Below are 21944 nucleotides of genomic sequence, written 5' to 3'. Positions count from 1 at the left end.
TTTATGGCTCCAGTCAGCTAGGGCCTTAGTTACCACCAGTCATAGCCTGTGAATAATTAAACTGCTGTCTAGTTTTTATACTGAAGCAAGGCCTAGTCTGGTCCGCGAGTGTAGGAGGGGTGATGGAGCTACTGAGAGTATGTGCACTATCTACAAAATAGCAGTAAGTTGATGGTGATTGAGATGGAACTTATACTGCATGAAATGACATCACCACCTATACAAGTCTATCCTCCTACCTGCAGGTTCAAAGAATGTGACCTGAGAAAACATCATAGTTAAAGCCCCTGAGTGGCACAACGGTCTAAGGAACTGCTTCTCAGTGCTAGAAGCTTAACTACAGACAACCTGGTTCGATTCCAGGCTGTATCACAACCAGCTGTGATTGGGAGTCCTATAGGGTAGAGCATAATTGGACCAGCTTTGTCTGGGTTTGTCCGGTGTAGGCAGTCATTGTAAATAAGAATTTGTTCTTAACTGACTTGCCTAGTTAAAAAAATGTTAAATTAAAAAATGTTAAGTGTACCTGTATTTTCCTTTATAGAGATACTCTACAAAGATGTCTGAATGTTGTGCTCTACCAAGCACAATGGAACCACTGTCCAGGGGGATTCCTGACATCAATAGTGATTATGATTTAGTTTGTTTCTTTGCATACAGAATACCATGAATAACTCATTTGTACGTTCTGTTGCCTCAATCTTTGGATTTATGTCAGATATAAATCATAGAAAAGCTCATTTGTGGGCACAATTCCACCACCTTCAAAATCGGTCAGTTCTATCAGGGATCCTTGGGACGTACCTACCCTAAATCCTAAACATTTTAAATTTCAACTTCAATCGGGTAGGGATGTTCCAAGGATCCCGGATAGCACAGACCCTTCAAAATCCCAGTCTGGTAGGTAGTAAGGTCAGAGTTCAAATACTCTTTCAAGATCTTGTTTACCTAATGGCATCATCACCATTGTCATTTACCAATGCATTGACTGACCAGGCCATGAATTCTGAACCTCCATTGAGTGATGCTCTGAGTGGAATCCCATAAATCAGGTTACCTGTTTCTTTGTGTTCAACATTAAACTCTTATCATGCTGCTATCTGCTTTGGGGAGCTGATGAACTTTACATCAAAAGAAAGTGAGTATGGTGATTGAGTTAACCGGGTCCCATTGTTAAAATTGCAAATGTATAATGTGTCAGAGACTGTCAGTTTCGGCTATCAATCAGGCTACCCTGCAACTCTGATTACTGTAATAAGCCTACTTTAATTGTAAATGGAATTTATGAGGAGGGAAATTAGTCTTCCTTCTTTCAATGCAAACCCCTACAAAATATTAACCTTATAAGTAGGCCACCGATAGGACCAAAACCTGTGTGAATAACTGAAAGCAAACAGTTAATGAATTTCAGATGGAGATAGGTAAGTATATAAGACATGTATGGACAGTGGACAGGCCATTAATGTCCTAGCGATGACCGTTTTTGGACATTACGGGCACAGATGTAGTAGGCCTATCTTGCAAGGTAGATTTGTAAGATGTCTGGGGTTTGTCCTCAGACAATTTAATGCATTACAAATCATGCATATACAAAACAGTGAAACAAAATGCTTAATTTGTCATATTTTGCATTGTCCTTGTATTTGCTCCATGATGGCCCTGCCATGACGCCATAGGAAATGTGAAACTACATGTCCCAACATGCCCGTGTGGCAAAGCAGGTCCTCCCCTTCTTTTGAGTGGCAAGTTGTTTGTTTCACTGTTACCAGCTGCTGGACTATTCCAATCCCTGTCGGAGAGAATACACGGGGACCGACAGTCATTCTCTTCCTCCCCGTTTACCTCATTGTGATTCTTTTATTACACCCTGCTTCTATTTTACCTCTCTTTCATTCTTTTCCGAAGTGGATAACTTGTCCTTCTCCCTCCCTTGCTTTCTGCTACGTTTCACGGTTTTTATAAGCTATATAGGTGTATTTATTTGTTTTTTATTAGAAACGATATACATTTATGTCTTAGATGTTCCTCAAATGAGAAGACGCAAATGATGGAGTTGCATATTTTAGAACACAGCTTGAAAGTAGCGAGTATAGCAAAAGAGGGCATTCAGATTTGCACTCACGGATTAATCAAACTCGCCTTCTTGCCCTCTAAAACAAGGTAAGTAGCTTTATTTATAGAAAAATGTTATTAAATCCGATACAATAAAGAAAATGAATCATTCTCAATATCTTATTGGGCAGTAACGTTATTGCAAACTAATTGCGCGACTAGATACAATGTTGCCGATCGTTGTGGCAAAACTGTCCAATTGTAATTGTCTTCAGCAGTTATGTTTTAGCTTTCAATGAAAATGCATGCTCTGTTTTTGCATGAGTCAATGAGTGCTGACAGTATTCTTTAAATTCAGTATGTTGTTTTGCATTGTCATTTTTTTCAGCTTTTGTGCTTTTGTAGTCCGGTCAACGTGAAGGGGTGTGTAGGCGACGTGCTTATGCTGAGTTTATGTCCTGTCGGAAACTCGGAAATCTACTTGCTTATTTGTAGAAAGACGATACCAGAGATACTGGATATAATGAGGCTTGTGACTCCGCACTAACAATGGGATTCGTTTTCCACAGACCGGAACGTCGGCTGTCAATCTCCCGCCTATTCCTCTCTTTGGTTTGGTGGATACATTTTATTTTATTTATTTTTATAATCGAAGAGGGGTGTTTACATCAACCGCCTGTATTCAATGGAGAGTGAGAAGCTATGCTAGCCTCATGAATATGCATAGACCATCTCGAATTTCAACAAGGACTACACCAATATAGTTTTTTCTCAGTTGTCAAGTGCATCTCACTTACTTTATTTAACCCTTATTTTACCAGGTAAATTGACTGAGAACATTCTCATTTACAGCAATGACCTGGGGAATAGTTACAGGGGGATGAATGAGCCAATTGGAAGCAGTACACTCGTAAGAACCTAGGCATTACAACATTTCTATTAGATCAAATAAGCCTCACGTATCAAAATGGCAATTCATATTAATCGTGACTAAATTCAACACTTTTTCCACCCCATACAAAAACTCAGTTGCTTAATAATGAATGATCTGCTTAATGTGTACAGATTATGGGGGTGGAGTTAACCCTCCTGCTTCACCTCTTCTGCCTTGTTCATGAGCTAGTCAGAACTAATAAACTCACATTTCTGGTTGTAGTTATACTGCTGCGTTCAACAGTTAACATGTTGTACATTTCCTAGTTCCGACAAGCACTTGAACGCGGCATTCCTCTCTGATACCGGAGTTTCCCACTTGGGAAGAAGAATCGACCAATAAAAATATCAACGCAAATTACTTCTGTTCATTTTTACTCGGAGGTCCCGAGTTTCCCACATAACGTTAACGCGGCATTGCAGCTCTGCGGTGTTGTTTTTTCGTTGTGTGTAGGTGTAAAATTAAATGGGGTGAGGTGGTTGCTTTAAATCAAACTTGAACTGGCGGCGTGAGACATTTATGTTGTTCGCGATGATGCCGAATATAACATTTGAAATGTTGCAATCATGTTTTGGTTAGCTAGCCATTCTATCTGTTGCTGGAGATGTGAACGCTGCCCCGGTGGTTGTGTTTCTGACTACAGCCTTTCTCGGTTTTAAATACATTGAATAGGTTATAAATAGGAGACAACAATAACGCTGTATATTTTTTCCTCCTATTAATTTCACCTGGCATGATGAGGATAGGGCAGGTTATCTTCTGTAAACCTATTGCAAAAGTTCAACTTACATTATGGAATGCCACTGTAAATGTGCTGTGAGCATATTATCAATAGGCTACTCTAACCTAAACTTCGTTAGTGCTGTTTTCCTCAAGATCTATTATTATCACAAACATTTTGGCCGCATCTGTGAGAAATGGGCCTACAGGCCAATAATATAACAGTTTTGCATTCCAACAAAGATCTTGGGATCCTCGCTTTTACAACTGCACCAGGATACAAGTTGAAGGCATTTATATTTTAGTGACACATTAATGACACATGGGGTTGAAAAGGCCATTCGCTAACCTATGTTTACCAAGCTCTCCTTAAGGCAAATTCTCCTCCACCTTTCAGTGACCTTTTTACATGTGCTGTGGTGACCCTTGAAAAATACTTGAAAAGGAGGCAGAAGTCCACAGAATGCAGTATAAATGTTGCATCGCACAGCTTGGGGGTGTAAAACATGCATTTAGGTTCACATTTTGCAGTGGTATGGTAGATACAGCTTTGTCTCGATCTCAAATGAATAGAAAAGATGAGTACTGTGTCATTTCCTGGTTTTAGTCAGTGCTTATCTTTTCCATTCATTTGGTGTGGAGGCATATAGCTGGATCTACACAATCGATGTCGTGGGACGTGGTTTCAACTTGACTACTTTAGAGGTATTATAACGTCTGACAAACTATGATTTGAAGGTGTAATGACCCTTAAGGCAGTGTTTAAAAATGAAGATAAAGATACTGATATCCCATACTCTCTCCACAAAGTAAAACAGCAGTTATAGTATAGAAAATAGAAGACAGACAAACTTTTTAAAGATCTTATTTCCTGATGCACAGACCGAACTGAATTCAAATGGATGCATCTGTCATTAAACATAGCCTGTGGTTTCCCCTTATACCTTGGAAGTGTTTCATTGCTTCCATTGTTGGCAGACAGAGCTGGATGCACCAAGCTGGTCTGTTTTCAGAACATTGTTTGGCCTCAAGTGGGATGAGGAAATCTTTGATCGGCTTCATCTGAGATTTGGGCCTTGTTGCAGCTGTCATTTCATAGCATTTCTATCATTTGGGAGTCACTAATAGATTTGCCGATTGAGATTTTATATTTGCTGTCCCTCCCGTCACATACAGTACTGATTGTGTCCAATTTCGAGTTAAGTAATGGAAGGTTGTTAATTGCTCATGGGTTTTCTAACAGCCTGAATCAAACTCATTTAGAAGCTCCCTGTGAAGTGCCTTGCATTCATGTAGAATTTAAGTCATGCTGACTAAATGTGGATCCAAACAAACACAAGGCGCTGGCTTGGAAGCTGCTTGCCACCTAGAATGTTGTTGATGACCTTCTCCCTAAATGTGCTGTCTCACTGTTGACAATCCTTTTATTTATTTATATACAGTGCCTTGCGAAAGTATTCGGCCCCCTTGAACTTTGCGACCTTTTGCCACATTTCAGGCTTCAAACACAAAATTATTCAGCCCCCTTAAGTTAATACTTTGTAGCGCCACCTTTTGCTGCGATTACAGCTGTAAGTCGCTTGGGGTATGTCTCTATCAGTTTTGCACATCGAGAGACTGAAATTGTTTCCCATTCCTCCTTGCAAAACAGCTCGAGCTCAGTGAGGTTGGATGGAGAGCATTTGTGAACAGCAGTTTTCAGTTCTTTCCACAGATTCTCGATTGGATTCAGGTCTGGACTTTGACTTGGCCATTCTAACACCTGGATATGTTTATTTTTGAACCATTCCATTGTAGATTTTGCTTTATGTTTTGGATCATTGTCTTGTTGGAAGACAAATCTCCGTCCCAGTCTCAGGTCTTTTGCAGACTCCATCAGGTTTTCTTCCAGAATGGTCCTGTATCTGGCTCCATCCATCTTCCCATCAATTTCAACCATCTTCCCTGTCCCTGCTGAAGAAAAGCAGGCCCAAACCATGATGCTGCCACCACCATGTTTGACAGTGGGGATGGTGTGTTCAAGGTGATGAGCTGTGTTGCTTTTACGCCAAACATAACGTTTTGCATTGTTGCCAAAAATGTCAATTTTGGTTTCATCTGACCAGAGCACCTTCTTCCACATGTTTGGTGTGTCTCCCAGGTGGCTTGTGGCAAACTTGAAACAACACTTTTTATGGATATCTTTAAGAAATGGCTTTCTTCTTGCCACTCTTCCATAAAGGCCAGATTTGTGCAATATACGACTGATTGTTGTCCTATGGACAGAGTCTCCCACCTCAGCTGTAGATCTCTGCAGTTCATCCAGAGGGATCATGGGCCTCTTGGCTGCATCTCTGATCAGTCTTCTCCTTGTATGAGCTGAAAGTTTAGAGGGATGGCCAGGTCTTGGTAGATTTGCAGTGGTCTGATACTCCTTCCATTTCAATATTATCGCTTGCACAGTGCTCCTTGGGATGTTTAAAGCTTGGGAATTTTTTTGTATCCAAATCCGGCTTTAAACTTCTTCACAACAGTATCTCGGACCTGCCTGGTGTGTTCCTTGTTCTTCATGATGCTCTCTGCGCTTTTAACGGACCTCTGAGACTATCACAGTGCAGGTGCATTTATACGGAGACTTGATTACACACAGGTGGATTGTATTTATCATCATTAGTCATTTAGGTCAACATTGGATCATTCAGAGATCCTCACTGAACTTCTGGAGAGAGTTTGCTGCACTGAAAGTAAAGGGGCTGAATAATTTTGCATGCCCAATTTTTCAGTTTTTGATTTGTTAAAAAAGTTTGAAATATCCAATAAATGTCGTTCCACTTCATGATTGTGTCCCACTTGTTGTTGATTCTTCACCAAAAAAATACAGTTTTATATCTTTGTTTGAAGCCTGAAATGTGGCAAAAGGTCGCAAAGTTCAAGGGGGCCGAATACTTTCGCAAGGCACTGTGTATATATATATATATATATATATATATATACAGTGCCATGAAAAATTATTTCATTTTATCTACTTTTGCATGTTTTTGATACAATGATCCAAAACACACAAAATGAAAATGTCTAAAAAGCCACACATTTTTAGTTTTGGAATGGCCTAGTTAAAGTCCAGACCTAATCCCAATTGAGATGTTGTGGCAGGACTTGAAACATGCAGTTCATGCTTTAAAACTCACAAATGTTGCTGAGTTAAAGCAGTTTGGCATGCAAGAGTGGGCCAAAATTCCTCCACAGTGATGTGAGAGACTGATCAACAACTACAGGAAGCATTTTGTAGCAGTCATTACAGCTCAAGGTGGCACAACCAGTTATTGTGTGTATCAGGCTTTCGAGACCGGGCATGCTCGTGCGACTTCTCGCACATGTTGATTTTGTACATCCACACCAGATGCAATCTAGATATGCAGGTTGAAATATCAAAACGAACTCTGAACCAACTATGTTAATTTGGGGACAGGTCAAAACGCATGACACATTCATGAACATTTAGCTAGCTTGCTGTTGCTAGCTAATTTGCCCAGGGATATAAACATTAGGTTGTTATTTTACCTGAAATGCACAAGATCCTTTTTTTTCTGGATCTTTGTAGAATTTTTACCTATTTTGAATCACACAAAATCGTGTGTTCTCTACTCCAACAAGGGGAAACTAATCGTTTCTAGTAATCTCCCCTCCTTCAGTAATAGTGGACTTTATATGTCAGTTGGCAACCAACTTTAAGGTGCATTACCACCACTTACTGGAGTCTGGACATCAGTTCATTTTTCAATCACCCACGTTGGTATATGCTCCCAAAAACCAATGAGGAGATGGGAGAGGCGGGACTTGCAGAGCATCACGCATCACAAAAATAGAGCCAAGTTCTATTTTAGCACCTGGCTACGCAGACTTGTGAGCAGATTAGAATAAATGATTGATTAACATGTATGTGTACATGTCTTTTGCAATGCTCGCGTACACAACGCAAGCGATGTGGTCAGCATGTAAGGGGACAATTACTTTTTCACACAGGGGAATCACAGGGGAATTGGGTGTTACATAACTTTGTTAATTAAATAAATAAAATAAGTATACTTTTTTTTTGTTGCTATTTGTAAACACCGGTTCCCTTTATCTAATATTAGTTTTTGGATGAAGATCTGAAAAACAGTCAGTATGCAAAAATAGAGAATCAGGGGCCTCCCGGGTGGCGCAGTGGTTAAGGGCGCTGTACTGCTTCGCCAGCTGTGCCATCAGAGACTCTGGGTTCGCGCCCAGGCTCTGTCGTAACCGGCCGCGACCGGGAGGTCCGTGGAGCGACGCACAATTGGCCTAGCGTCGTCCGGGTTAGGGAGGGCTTGGCCGGTAGATGAATCCTTGTCTCATCGCGCACCAGTGACTCCTCCACCCAAGGTTGCCAGGTGCACAGTGTTTCCTCTGACACATTGGTGCGGCTGGCTTCCGGGTTGGATGCGCGCTGTGTTAAGAAGCAGTGCGGCTTGGTTGGGTTGTGTATCGGAGGACGCATGACTTTCAACCTTCGTCTCTCCCGAGCCCTTACGGGAGTTGTAGCGATGAGACAAGATAGTAGCTACTAAAAACAATTGGATACCATGAAATTAGGGAGAAAAAGGGGTAAAAATTAAATAAATATAAAACAACAACAAAAAAACAAAAAGATTAGATGATATTTAGCAAAAATAATTTGATATGAAAATCCAGTAACTCAGAAGGTATATGGCAAAACATATGTCTCCAAAAGAGTACTTTACCGGAATTGAGACTTCGATTTTTCACTTTAAAATATGCTAAACAAAAACCATTGATTTCAAAGTTTAATAAACCAACAACTCTATGTGTAACAGTATAACTTTAGACCGTCCCCTCGCCCATACCCGGGCGCGAACCAGGGACTCTCTGCACACATCAACAACAGTCACCCACGAAGCATCGTTACCCATCGCTCCACAAAAGCCGCGGCCCTTGCACAGCAAGGGGAACTACTACTTCAAGGTCTCAGAGCAGGTGACGTCACCGATTGAAACGCTATTTAGCGTGCACCGCTAACTAAGCTAGCCGTTTCACATCCGTTACATATGCATAATGAATACATTGAACAATTTACAGTAAAAACATAATAAAAATAACTGACTGGATAGGCCAGTTTGGTAACAGAATTGCAGTAAAATCTCCCTCGGTTTTATTTTGTTACCGAGCTTTGTATCTGCACAGTTCTTCCAGTATGTGTTTTGGTAAAATGTTCAGTATAAATTGTTAAAATTATTCCTTGTGCATATAGTTGTATGATTCGTTAAACTTTTAAATCAATGGTTTTTGTTACGCATACATTTTTAAGTGGGAAATCTGAGTCTCAGTGCAATTCCATTATCGTGGAATTTCCATAAGGTAGGTTGTTTCTGAGGGAGCTTGCACTGTGAGAGCATTTGCTTGAAAAAAACCCATCTTGGTAAAGAAAGACATTTGATTTGAATGGAAACATCCTTTTTGCTATGCATATTTGAACATGAAATTAGCTGGTGGTGAGTTACCCCTATCTAACCAATTTTTCATGAGCAATGCGTGAAACTCGAAGTACAAAAATATTTTCAAGAGGACACAGTCATGTTGAATTATCCCTCATCATCTAACGTTTCCAGTCAAAAGCAGAGATCAAGTTACAAATGTTTGTTCTGATGGCAGTTTCCAGGTACATGCACAAAGAGCAATGAGGTAGACAAACTTCAAAATTGCACTCTCTAAAGTCTACCAGCATCCTTTCATCATCTCAAAACCTTCAATTGAAAACACAAATCCCATAGTGGTAAAGCGCCATGTCAATACTGAAGGTGAATCTAATCTGAAGTCTCCTTTAATGGCAGTGAGGCACCCATTCTCCATGCATATGTATTAGTAATGCTCTCCACCATGCCAACCCAAGGACACTTGAGATGATATGACACAACAACAGGAGAGGTTTGGGAGTGGGACAAGTAGGCCAGTCGAGTATTTAGGAGATGACGCACGCCACCATCATCAAATAAATGACTCATGCCATCAGACTCGCTGCTTTCCACAATCAACAAGTATCATGGTACCCCTTGATTGAGAGGTTTGGGTGGATCGGACAAACATTGCTCTTCTCTCCCAGAATCGTGAGCTGGTTCAGGTTTTATGATCGTCATAATAGTCTGCGCAGGTGCTGGCAGTCTCAACTCAAGATCCATGTATTTTATTTGGGCATGTTTGCATAGGGGCATTTATATCAAAGAAACCATAAACTCAAAAAACTGAAGGCCCCTTACACTTCAGTGTGATGCAAAATGCATAGCACATAAAATTAAAAAGGTATTATTCATCCTAATCAGACAGGTTTTTACCCGGATGATACATTGGAGACAATATAAGACAAGTACTGGAAACAATAGAACATTATGACAAATCTGGGAAACAGGGCCTGGTATGTTGGCTTTGATGTTAACGCCCACAGACAGACCTGACTGAACCAAATCTGAACCTATCATAAACATATGTTTCACATGTTTGGATAGCACAGTACACTACAATACAGTGAGTAGAGTATTGTACTGTACTTGACCGTACTGAACTATACCTTACTGAACTCTACTGTACTGTAATACCCTACTCTTCTATGCTGTGTTGTACTGTACTTTGCTCTACTGCACTGTGATGTCCAAATTTGTGAAACGAGGAGAATGACATTCATATCCATAATTTAGCATTTCTGTGAGGTACAGATCAGAGACCCATCAGTAATTCCGTTACCGTAATTCTGTTATCGGGTCTAAATCCACCACTTACTGTAGTTCAACAACCAAATTTTCATAGCTGACACCCCATTCTTTCTGCAGATATCTTTGAATCTTAATTCAGAGCAGATATTTAAAAGTTTGGGGAAAATGTGGTCGCATAAAAACCTGAGGGAGATTTTACCATAATTCCATTACCAAAGTTTGCATTTGCATTCAGCTAAATTGTTAAAAATAGTCCTTGTGCATAGAGTTGAACAACTTTGAAATCAATGTTTTTTGTTTGGCATATATTTAAAGAGAACAAACTGAGTCAAACCGTAATTGTGTTACCGTGGAATTGCCGCTAGATGGATGCATGGAGTGAAAATATTCAAAAACATCTCTGGTTTTGCAATTCCTGTGGAAACGAGGTTTGCACAACTGTATGGAGCTCCTATCACCCATTACTGATGGATGAAATGAAAGAGATAGCTGGGCTTACTTCGATCTGAACAAAACCATGGTGTATTTCTATGTTGTCTCAATGACCTGATGGGCCTCAAATATAGTCCATCATTATGTCATTAAATATGGTGATAAAGAAGATATTCAGACTTGTGATCAAACAGATTGGCTGCGCTGAGTGTATGGATGTGTTGCTTGCTTTCCACGAAAGGAACTTCATGGGCTATGTGGGGTCAAACAGATTGGTTTCGCTGAGTGTATGGATGTGTTGCTTGCGTTCCACGAAAGGAACTTCATGGGCTATGTGGGGTCAAACAGATTTTTGGAGGCTGATGACATTAGAGGCTTTACGGAAGTTTAGTTTCTAATTGTTAACCTCAAATTTGTTTCCGGTTGTAACTGAATGGTTCATATACACATAGGCATATTATGTAGCATAAAAAAAGTTACTCATGAAACCACACAATACTTCAGGCTAACAATATGCTTTTGCTCATTTGCATTGTCCAATGAGGTACTTTCTGGGTATTTAGGGGACCCCTTCTTGCTTATTGCCTGCAAGCAGCTTTCAATAACTCATTTCCATTTAAATAACTGAACTGAGATAATTAATATGTTCTGTTGAAACTAACTGGTTATTTACAAGTTGCATACTGAACCATGTTATTCAATATGAAACCTCCTTTATCGTTTCCAGATGCAAGTTTTTCAGTTTGACGGAAACTCCGGAGGATTATACCATTATCGTCGATGAGGAAGGCTTCAAAGGTGGGTTTTGTGGTCGCTACCTCTGGATCTTTGCCAGGATGGTAAATCAGGAAAACCTGTGTAGCCCTATGATTTTTGGGCAGTGCTATCCAGAATCCTTGGGACATCCCTACCCGTTACCAAATTGTACATTTTAACATCCCAGGGATCCCAGACAGTAAGGGCCTATGCTTTCTTTAATTCCTCATATCTTGACTCGATGCCAATGTTTGACTACATATTGCTACATCAGTTCTGCCCGCTGTGCCATTATGGGTTTTAAATTTTTTTATTGAACCCTTATTTTACTTGGCAAGTCAGTTAACAATAAATTCTTATATACAATGACGGTCTGGGAACAGTGTTCAAGGGCAGAACGACAGATTTTTACCTTCTCAGCTCGGGGATTCGATCTAGCATTCTTTTGGTTACTGGCCCAACGCTCTAACTGCTAGGCTACCTGCCGTCCCGGTTAACAGAGGCCAAGCTGTCACTGGCTTGGTTTTGTGGTTGAGTGATGAATCCATGTCATTATAGACTGGTTTCCAGGGTGACCCTCGTTGGTCACCATGGATACTAGAAGCTCTGTGTTGTGAAACAGGTGCAGGTATTCTACTGTAGGTAGATTGGCTGGAAGTTTATATTGTGCTCATCTGTTGTATGTATGTACTTTCCTTTGCTGCGTTGAGGCTTCAAGTACTTGTTGTTTGGTTTTGTTTTCGTGCCAGTGCATGAAAATGGCCGCACACACATTTAGCTCTATATTGAGACTGTTAAAACAAGTCTGAGATTGTTGGCATGGCTTTCGCTATTAATCTATGCTCAGTGGTAAATGTTTTACCCTGAGTGATTTATAAGCTCATTTACTAACCACAATGAAGACACTCTTGAAGGCGACTTGTTTAACAAAGTTATTATTATTTTTTATGATGAAATAAGCATGGCCAGTCTAGTGATATTTCATTGTTCTCAGCAGTGGAGTCAGACCTTTTTCCAAGTCAGACCCCTCTCATATTAATGGCACCCATGCTTGACAATGCCTCATCCAGCTCATCAGCGGAGGAGAATGTCAAACAATCATCCGTAAAATAAGAGACATTGAGAGTCCAGTGATGCCGTTAGCGTCTCATTTATCGCTAAGGGGACCGCTGACAGACAGACACATCCATATGGGACCACACTAATGCCACACTAACTAGGCCCCACTAATAATTTTCTTGTTCCCTTTCAGAACTGCCCGAGTCGGAGCACCTTAGTGTCGCCGAGGCCACGTGGTTGGCTCTCAACGTGGTGTCGGGGGGCGGGAGCGCCACCAACTCTCAACCAATCGGAGTCACCAAAATAGCCAAGTCTGTCATTGCCCCCCTGGCAGACCACAACATTTCTGTGTTTATGCTGTCTACCTATCAGACTGACTTTATCTTGGTGAGTGCTGTTCCACTACAGACCTCTCTTAAGCGTAATTTATAACCTATCTAGTATGCAACTCAGGAACTACTAATATCTGGTCAAAATGGTGATCCATTGTAGATGTAGGCAGCCCCTCAATTACAAACTTGACGCAAGTACCCAGGATTGCCGTTTGCGTTCTTGCATTGCGTACATACTGTAAAAACTGGGCTTTTGAAGTGTTGTTGCATGCCTTCCTCAACTTCCCAAGGAACACATGCAAGATATCAGTCAGCCAATTGGCCATTGTTATGAGCACCTTGTAGCGGCGCCCTTCTCCCTTCACGTGTTATTGATACTCACATTTAGTTTGAGGACCTATTTGTCAGCTTAGCTGATTATTCCTGTAAGTATTACTGAATATGGTCATTAGCCTTACCTATTATGTTACCAGTGGTATGAAGGTAGCCTACTCTTAAATATACCTGTAGATAATCGAAAATAGCTTACGGAACAGGACATTTTAATCAAGTATGCCCTCACTTGTACTCACTTGTGGCCTGTGAGTGTTTTTCCATTTTGCTCAACATGAAAAGACAACAGCAGCGGATCTACAGTACCACCCTGGGCAGCACTTTTGCTTTGAGAAGGATCTTTTCATTTTGTTGAAGTTGCTTAATCACACCAGTCCTTTCTCATGCCAGGCCTTTTTGGCTATAGGGAGTATTTGTATTACCCTGCTACTAAAAGGGGGTGGGACACACACACACACACACACACAAGGTCTGCTGAATAACCGGTGCCTGTGTATGGAAATAATTGTTAACAAAAATGGAGATGTTGATAATCTGGCAGTAGTTATGTAAAGAGGATCAGCCTCAGCTCAGTCTCTTGCTGGAATTCCCAGTAACATTCATGGCCACTGTTCTCCCTCCACGCCAGCTGCTCCCAACCACGGCCTAATCACTGTCTGTAAAGAAATGGAGGAAACAACTTGCGTTCTCTCATCTGTCTCTCTCTTTCTCTCTGCCTAATGTCTGTCCATTTGTCTGTCTCAATCATGTCCCTCTCTCGCTTTGCCTCAATCTCTCTGTCTGTTTGTCTTGTCACTCTTTCTCTCCGTTTCTATCCTGCATGCTTTCGTTCAGATTACTTTAAAAAAAAATATTCTGGTGTTGTATTATGATTATTTGCGTTACATAAACAGTGGGATCCGACCCAAATGAAGAAAGCAGTCATTTAGAGGTAGGGAGCCTTAAGTAACCTGACTTTGTCTGACTCAACCAGCCTAGAGGAGTTAGAGGCCAGCTTCTCACAGGAGGCTTCACATTTTGTTTACATCCTCAATGCAACTCAAATAAGGGTTTAGTCAGGGGAAGAAGAGATGGATGAGTTTCTGTCAGGATCCGGCAGAACAGTCCCCGTGGGGATGGAATCAGTCCATCATGTCCAAATGTACAGTCCTTCAGGGAAGGAGGCACATAGTTCAGTCAGGGAGAGCACAATTTTGGGGGAATGGACACACAGTAGCTTTGCATTAGGCCCATATAATGGAGACCTCTTTGGGGCATTTCATTTCACGTTGAAATTGTATTTTAAAGCAGAAGACAGTCTCCAGCTTTTTAGCATTGCATTCCTTTGGGAGGTTGGTTTCCCAAGCCTTTTGCTAGTCAGATATACCTGCTTGGAATGCTTGATTAACATTTGCTGTACCCACAGGCCTCTCTTTAGTTACCCTTGAAGTGTTCCGATAAGCAAAATGCAGAAGCTCCGAGTTCTTTTGAAATTTGACTGAATAGTTTTCTATTGTGACTCTGTAGTTTATTTCCCCTGATAAGTGCAGTTTCAAATTGTGTTTGAAGTGCAAATATGAGTTACTTTCTGACGTATTAGAATCAGCCAGTTGGAAAGACCGTCCTCACCTGCTGTTCAAATGCTATTTCGCGTTTCTATACAACTTTTTTGGTTTTCCCTGTTGTAACAAGGTTGTGTTTTGCTTTGGTTGAGGCTGAGTGGTTGATGGCGTTGTGTTGTGTTCATCAGGTTCGAGAGCGGGACCTGCCCATGGTCATGCACACCCTGTCTTCTGAGTTCACCCTGCTGAGGGTGATCAATGGAGAGACCGTGGCCGCCAACAGCCTGGGAGTCACCAACGGCTTTGTCAAGCCTAAACTCGGTAGGCCATGAGTGTCAAACTCATTCCATGGAGGACCTAGTGTCTGCAGGTTTCTGTTTTTTTCCATTCAATTAAGCCCTAGACAACCAGGTGAGGGGAGTTCCTTACTAATCAGTGACCTTAATTCATCAATCAAGTACAAGGGAGGAGCAAAAACCTGCAGACACTCGGCCCTCCGTGGAATGAGTTTGACACTTGTGGTAGGCACACAATACTTTTATTCCCCTTTTCACACTATCATGTGGACACAAACTTTACTGTGCTGGCTCGGTTATTTACTTTTCACATTTCCTTTCCTGTACAGTTCGAGCCCCTATGGGACATGTGTAACCAGGCCAGCACATCTCGACTCAGTAGTCTGAAAATGCTATTGGATTTAGATACAGTAACGCACACTCTCAGTGTCAGGTTATGCATTGGGGTTTCTGTGATACAAATGGAAATGTATTTCATCCCCTGAATGAGAATATTGCAGAGACTCCCTGATATGAATGAGAATATTGCAGAGACTCCCTAATATGAATGAGAATATTGCAGACTCCCTAATATGAATGAGAATATTGCAGAGACTCCCTGATATGAATGAGAATATTGCAGAGAGTCCCTGATATGAATGAGAATATTGCAGAGACTCCCTAATATGAATGAGAATATTGCAGAGACTCCCTGATATGAATTCGCTGTTTTGTTGCAGCCTGAATTGAACAATCCATATTTGGTAAGAGTATGTCAATCCAGCACTCGCAGTCAAGGTTCTTCCCCAGAACAGAACCTGAGAACACAGTCTGATATGGCAGGCAGAACAGCAAGGGCCAGCCCCAGGCATAAGCGACATAAGCGGTCGCGTACATTTTCGTTCTGGTCCCCCATGGGAATCTCACGACCCTGGTGTTGCAAGCGCCATGCTCTACCAACTGAGCCACACGGGACCACATTTTGTTGTCGGGATTTGTAAATCTCTTTAGGTGACATATTTCATGGGTAGTATGAATCAAAATCAAATTTATTAGCATATGTGTTCACAACTGCCAGTATCATATTAATAAAAACATGTTTTCGCTCTCTCAGTGCCCCGTCCCATCATCCACCCTCTTTCCAGCCCCAGTAACATGTTCTGTGTGACCAGCCTGGACCCGGACACACTGCCCTCGGTGGCCACCCTGCTCATGGACGTCATGTTCTACTCAGGCGGGTAAGAACCCACTCCTCAGCACTCCTCCTGTTTTACATAAGGCTGTCACCAGAGACCATCTGCTGTCTCTTTTTAAGAGACTATTATACACACACAGTGTCACAATAACACACCTGGAAGAGGGTTAGTCTTAAAAAAGGGCTGCCATAGGATGGTTATGCTGCTGTTATGATTAGACTTTAAAGGTATAGAAAGGTTTGACTAGCAGACCACTCGGTGACCAGGTTGGAATGGACAGGACCAAATGTAGTTGAAAGATTGGACACACTTGAATGTCACTACTTTCTATTCCAGCATGAAGGAGCCCGGGGCGTCTAGCGAGGACTCTGGTCACATCCGCTTCTTCTCCTTCTCTCTGATTGAGGGCTACATCTCTCTGGTCATGGATGAGCAGACCACACCACGGTGGGTGCTCTCCTGTGGTCCCGCCATTTAGAGAAAAAAAACACATGGTTATGGTGTCTATCACCATCAGAAAGGCACAACTGCTGTCAATTTGCTGTTTCGAGTCATTTGTGGACAACTTGTTTGCTGCTGGGTTGTTAGGAAACAAACATAGAAGATCATAAAAAGTTTATCTGTAAAGAAGTTAATGTAGAGTTGACAGCTGTTACAGGTGTCACTTGTGTAGTAACCCGATCAGCTGCATTACTAATCACGTGGATTGAACTAAAGGATTACAGTACCATTACATTAGTAGCTATTTTATCATGGGCTTGTCCTACATTGGTGAGGTATCCCTTATTTGGGTCAGTTTTGTCTCCAAGCTAAGAAGGGGGACAATATGTGAACCAAGATTTTAGTACTTCCGAAGTAATGTATTTTTCACCATAGCATGTAGGACAGGGATGATCAACTAGATAAATAATTTGTAGACTGCAAATTGACCGCAAGAAGCCCAAACAGATATAATATTTGAATTCAACCTAATTTCAAACCTTGCTTATATTTATCTACGATCTCATCTATCTCTCTATTATGCGTGGGAATACTTCAACAGATTTTTCCTAAATTAAAAACACTTGTAGCTAATTTCCTGGTGTTTTTAATATTTTATGTCAAACAAAAATTCCATCCACCAGTTGGGGAACCCTAATGTAGGGCAACCACTGACCTACAATCTGAATTTGACCAAATTGCTGAATTTAACACAAAAGACAAAAAGATGTATTCACTGTTTTCTGAAATCTTTGAATACATGTGATGTGAGAGGTACATTAATATCTTTAAATGTTACTTGAATGAATGTGTGCATTCATTTTCTAATTTATTCAAACCAGGTTTCCAAACAATGTCCTCTTCACTAGTGCTTCAGGGGAGCTTTGGAAAATGGTTCGCATTGGAGGACAGCCTTTAGGATTTGGTAAGTAAGACAATTGTGGTTCTCTCTGTTTGGTTTCCACAGATCTCCCACATGTTAGTCAGATATCTGCAGAGTGCACATCACCAAGAGACACTGTTTGATGCGAGCGTAATTTGGCTAAGATTAGTAAAAAACAAACTGTGATGCCAATACGAATATTACTGAATACATTAAACGCCCAGATACGTCCTGTGTCTAAAATAATTCTGATATTCATGGATATCTGTTCTTTATTCTCATTGCCTTGTGTCAGACGAGTGCGGTATTGTGGCTCAAATATCGGAACCCCTGGCGACTGCTGACATTCCAGCTTATTACATCAGTACCTTCAAGTTCGACCATGCCCTGGTGAGTGATGGTTTACCACTCTACACCCTCTCTCTGTTTGTATGGTAAATTGTAGGGGTCAGTTTTAACTGGAGCTTTTGGAATAAAGACTTAACCTTGCCCCCTATCTCTCATAGGTCCCAGAAGAAAACATCCAGAGTGTGATTGGAGCTTTGAGGACCAATGAGAGCGCAGGACAGTGAATGGGAGATGAGAAGAGACAGTGGAACTAGCGAGCCCTGTGCCCTCACACCCACACGGTGATTTATCATGTCAAACTCATTTTTTTTAAAGTGCCAAGAGTGTATCAGTGGACTGCTGTGGGGGGTGATTCTGGGAACAGGGTAATGTAACGCTTGGGTGGTGTAGATAGGGTACAGGGGAGGGACAGTGTGTGTGTGTAGGGATGCTTTTGTTCAGCGATCAGCAACGTGCCCCTCCTACGTGCCAACTACGCAACCCTACCCACCACATCACCCCCTTGACCATCCACTCTTACCCCAAACAACATCCACTTCTTTGGGGACCCAAAGCTAGGGTGACTGCAGTGTTTTTTTTCTTTTTTTTTCTCGCTCTCCTTTTTCTTTCTCCTCTCCCTCACACCATTTCACCATGTCAACGCGGCCTACTAAGTTTGGGCCTATCTCTTCGACACCAGCCCGGAATGCTGCGACCCGGCCGTCACCTCCTTTTACTTTGGCACTCACGCGGCCAATGACAGCCTATACTGGTGCTTTAGTATACCACACTTTCCTTCCTAACTTTGCATTGTTTCTTCCCATAACAACCATACTGTATTAGTCACCAGTCCTCCCCATAACAACCATACTGTATTAGTCACCAGTTCTCCCCATAACAACCATACTGTATTAGTTACCAGTCCTCCCCTTATGGAAAGAGAATGTTCTCTACAAACAATTATCAAGATTTCCATTATTCTTATTATTTATTTTTCTCAGTGCCAAGTCGTTTTAAAGACCAATGCCTTGTCAAACGCTCAGTGTGTTTGCACTTGAAGGTGACAATTCTGAGTTGTTGTTGGTAATGACACGACATAGTGTGGTTTTGTTTTTACAAGTTATTGAATAAGCTTTTAATGTCAAGTCCTGATGAAATTCTCATTATGGAAACTCTTCTTAAAGTAATCAGTTAGAGTTCTCATTGAAATGCCATTTAGCTGAAGGCTAGCGAATAGATTGCAGGGACTGAGGCAAGATGTATGTCAATGGTCCTAAACTCTGGTGACCTGGAAAGCAGATCAGATTTGTCAGATGGGAAAATGAAAGATTCTGGTGTTGAGTGTTTAAATTACATTTACTGACAAATCACAGAGCCACTGTTATGTAGGACATATCATATAAACAACATTCTATTTGGCTATATATAAGCCAGTTTTCATGTAGTATCGGTCAATTTGGGAGAAGTAGGTTATCGTTTTGCATCAAGTGCCACACCATGCCTGACACTAAACCAGCCCTTTACCACAAACTAGTAGAATAAGGAAAAGTGGTGGGGAAATGGTTGGGTTGTGGATCATTGAACCAGCCCTGCAACCCTGGTCAGTTTAGGCCTTCAGCTCACCTCCCTACCCCTCCCTCTTACCTCGCCCCCTGCATCCCCTCACCCCAGTCTGCACTTTAATACAGGTCCATCCTGCTGTACTGATGTGAAAACGGGGAAGACTATTTTACCCTTGAAGGATTCTCTTGAGAAGGTGAGACTATATTGGTCTTAATGCATTGGTGTTTTTTTTTTTTTGTCCGCACCAAGAAAAAGCTTGCTTCGTCAGTTAGCTTTGATTAGCAGAAACCATGTAGCTATTAATCAGTGTTAAAAACATAAAAGGGTGATATAAAAAATAAATAAAAAATGTTTTTTTCATGTTCTAGTGTGTTTGGTTTCTCAAGGCCTTCCTGTCATCTGTGCTGTTTTATTTATTTTTTGTCTTCATTTCCAACATTGGTCCCCCAGACCCATTGCATATTCAAATTTCATCATCTCACCATTATCCTAATTTAGACTTAATATAATGGATTCTGAAAGGAACTTGCAGCTTTCAGCAATAATGTGATTTTTATATTCAAATCATTGGTTGATTTACATTGATTCTGTATGTGATGGGCTGGAATGTAAACTCCGATGCATGGGGGACTGCTGTTGGAGCCCTTGTATTGCTAGATGCTGTACCAAACTCTCTATTATTGGCTTTTTAGTCCAGCATTTTTTTAAATTCTTTGACAGGGCTAGGTTTCCCACTTCAATGCACCCCGCTTATAAAGAATCAAAAGTGATAGATTGAAGTGGTCAAACTGTGGGACATAATCATTCCTATTACTTACCTTGCTTTTCAAGAATCAATCATTTTTAAGAATGAAATCAGCAAAGGCAGATGTGAGTCTTAAAATAACACTACGTGATGGAGAAAAATGCAACAGTGGATTTGTACTTTGTCGCCCTATAAACAGACAAGACGGGATTCAAACACACCACAATGTGCCGACATCGCACTGCACTTGAAATCGGCGACGGCTTTATCTATCCCTTCCATGACGACGCATTTGTTAGCTTTAGCTTCTAAGATTTGTCTGCCATTTTAAAATGTTCTCACTAATCATACTAATTTGCAAAAAAAGTTTGCTAAAGGTGGGAGAAAATATTCGGTAGTCATGATCAACTATACCCCTCACTACACTTGTCTTTTAAAGACAATTTCCCTTAAATCAAGTGCAGTGCGACCACGGCACATTGCGCTTTGTTTGAATCCTGGCCCAAACACTTACATTTTACCTCTTTGTTGAAGGCGTCTTGCAGTGCAATAACATTGTGGTCTGACATTGGTATTACAAATAAAGCTTGTATTCTATACTTGAGAAGTGCAACTAAACATCCATATCACAGTCACACCTTCAATTGTTGGTCGTTTTAACCCAGGTGTCTGCAATAACTTGTTTGACCAAGGTCTCAATTTAATCCGTATTGCGTAAGATCCGCATAATAGCGCAATTTGAAATTTAAAGGCAATGTTCCTGCTTTCAAGGTAAATGTTGGATAATTCAGAAATGACCTTTTTTAAAGTTCAACATCTGCGGTACGGATTGAATCTAGCTCCAAGTCACCTCTCGATTGATCGCTGTCCTCACCATTGCTGCAAATAGGAACAGAGTGGTCTCTATTATTTAACATGTGCAAACATACTAGAGAACACACAGGTCCTTCTGACTTGCAGTGGGAGGCTAACTATACAACGCCATTAACTTTTTACTGCTTAAACACATAGGTGGAGGAGGTGCATTGTTAGAGGGCGCGTTCAGCAGCAGTGTCCTATTTGGCGTGCTTATTGACCTTTTCTATTTGCCGTAGAGGTCAGGCAAGTAGTGCAGCCATTGATGGAGCAGGCAATCATGCGGATAAGGGCCTGGAAGGTGGCAGATGATAATGGTGACCCAAGGTTCTGTCTTCACAAACAGTGGCGATTTGAGTAACCAGAAATGGAGTAGTTTGTCTCTTTCCCTTTCAAGACAATTTGATACATATATAATAGATACATGGGCTCTACGTTTTAGTTTGAAATTATTTAGTGCAATTCGGGTTGATTAGAGACTGAATAGAATAGGATGCAATACCATTTGTTGCATAAACATTAATTTTCTATTCTTAAATTAAAATCTGCTGATGTGTTTATATGTACTATTTAGTCATGTTGGTCTACCAGAATGTATCCTCTGTTTTTGTCCCCCACACTTTGGTTCTGCAATGACAATCACCCACTAATTAACTTGTCATTTTTACAGATGAAGTGTTTGAGCTGAAATGTAATATTTTCTTCCAAATTAGCTATGCCATACAGTACCAGTCAAATT

The 21944-nt window shown here is 41.1% G+C and overlaps 1 protein-coding gene across 1 annotated transcript; it reads left to right on the top strand.

Moving 5' to 3' along the window:
• The first annotated feature begins 1737 nt into the window (after nt 1-1737).
• Nucleotides 1738-20947, top strand: castor2 (cytosolic arginine sensor for mTORC1 subunit 2). The gene is made up of 9 exons (XM_020464382.2): nt 1738-2160; nt 11588-11658; nt 12869-13062; nt 15070-15202; nt 16271-16394; nt 16689-16799; nt 17675-17757; nt 18011-18105; nt 18222-20947. The coding sequence occupies exons 1-9, from the start codon at nt 2045-2047 to the stop codon at nt 18285-18287; spliced, it is 993 nt and encodes a 330-aa protein (XP_020319971.1). The 5' UTR covers nt 1738-2044; the 3' UTR covers nt 18288-20947.
• The last annotated feature ends 997 nt before the right edge of the window (nt 20948-21944 follow it).

This window comes from Oncorhynchus kisutch, linkage group LG28 (assembly GCF_002021735.2).
Source record: "Oncorhynchus kisutch isolate 150728-3 linkage group LG28, Okis_V2, whole genome shotgun sequence".
Classification (NCBI taxonomy): Eukaryota; Metazoa; Chordata; class Actinopteri; order Salmoniformes; family Salmonidae; genus Oncorhynchus; species Oncorhynchus kisutch.
The sequence above is the reverse complement of the archived record's forward strand: the minus strand, read 5'-3'. Positions and strand labels throughout refer to the sequence as shown.

Excerpts from the sequence above, each read along its gene's own strand:
- castor2 (XM_020464382.2), top strand. The coding sequence starts at position 2,045 with ATGATGGAGTTGCATATTTTAGAACACAGCTTGAAAGTAGCGAGTATA. Across the intron at positions 2,161-11,587 it reads TTCTTGCCCTCTAAAACAAG|ATGCAAGTTTTTCAGTTTGA; the intron begins GTAAGTAGCTTT and ends TATCGTTTCCAG. Across the intron at positions 13,063-15,069 it reads ATCAGACTGACTTTATCTTG|GTTCGAGAGCGGGACCTGCC; the intron begins GTGAGTGCTGTT and ends TGTGTTCATCAG.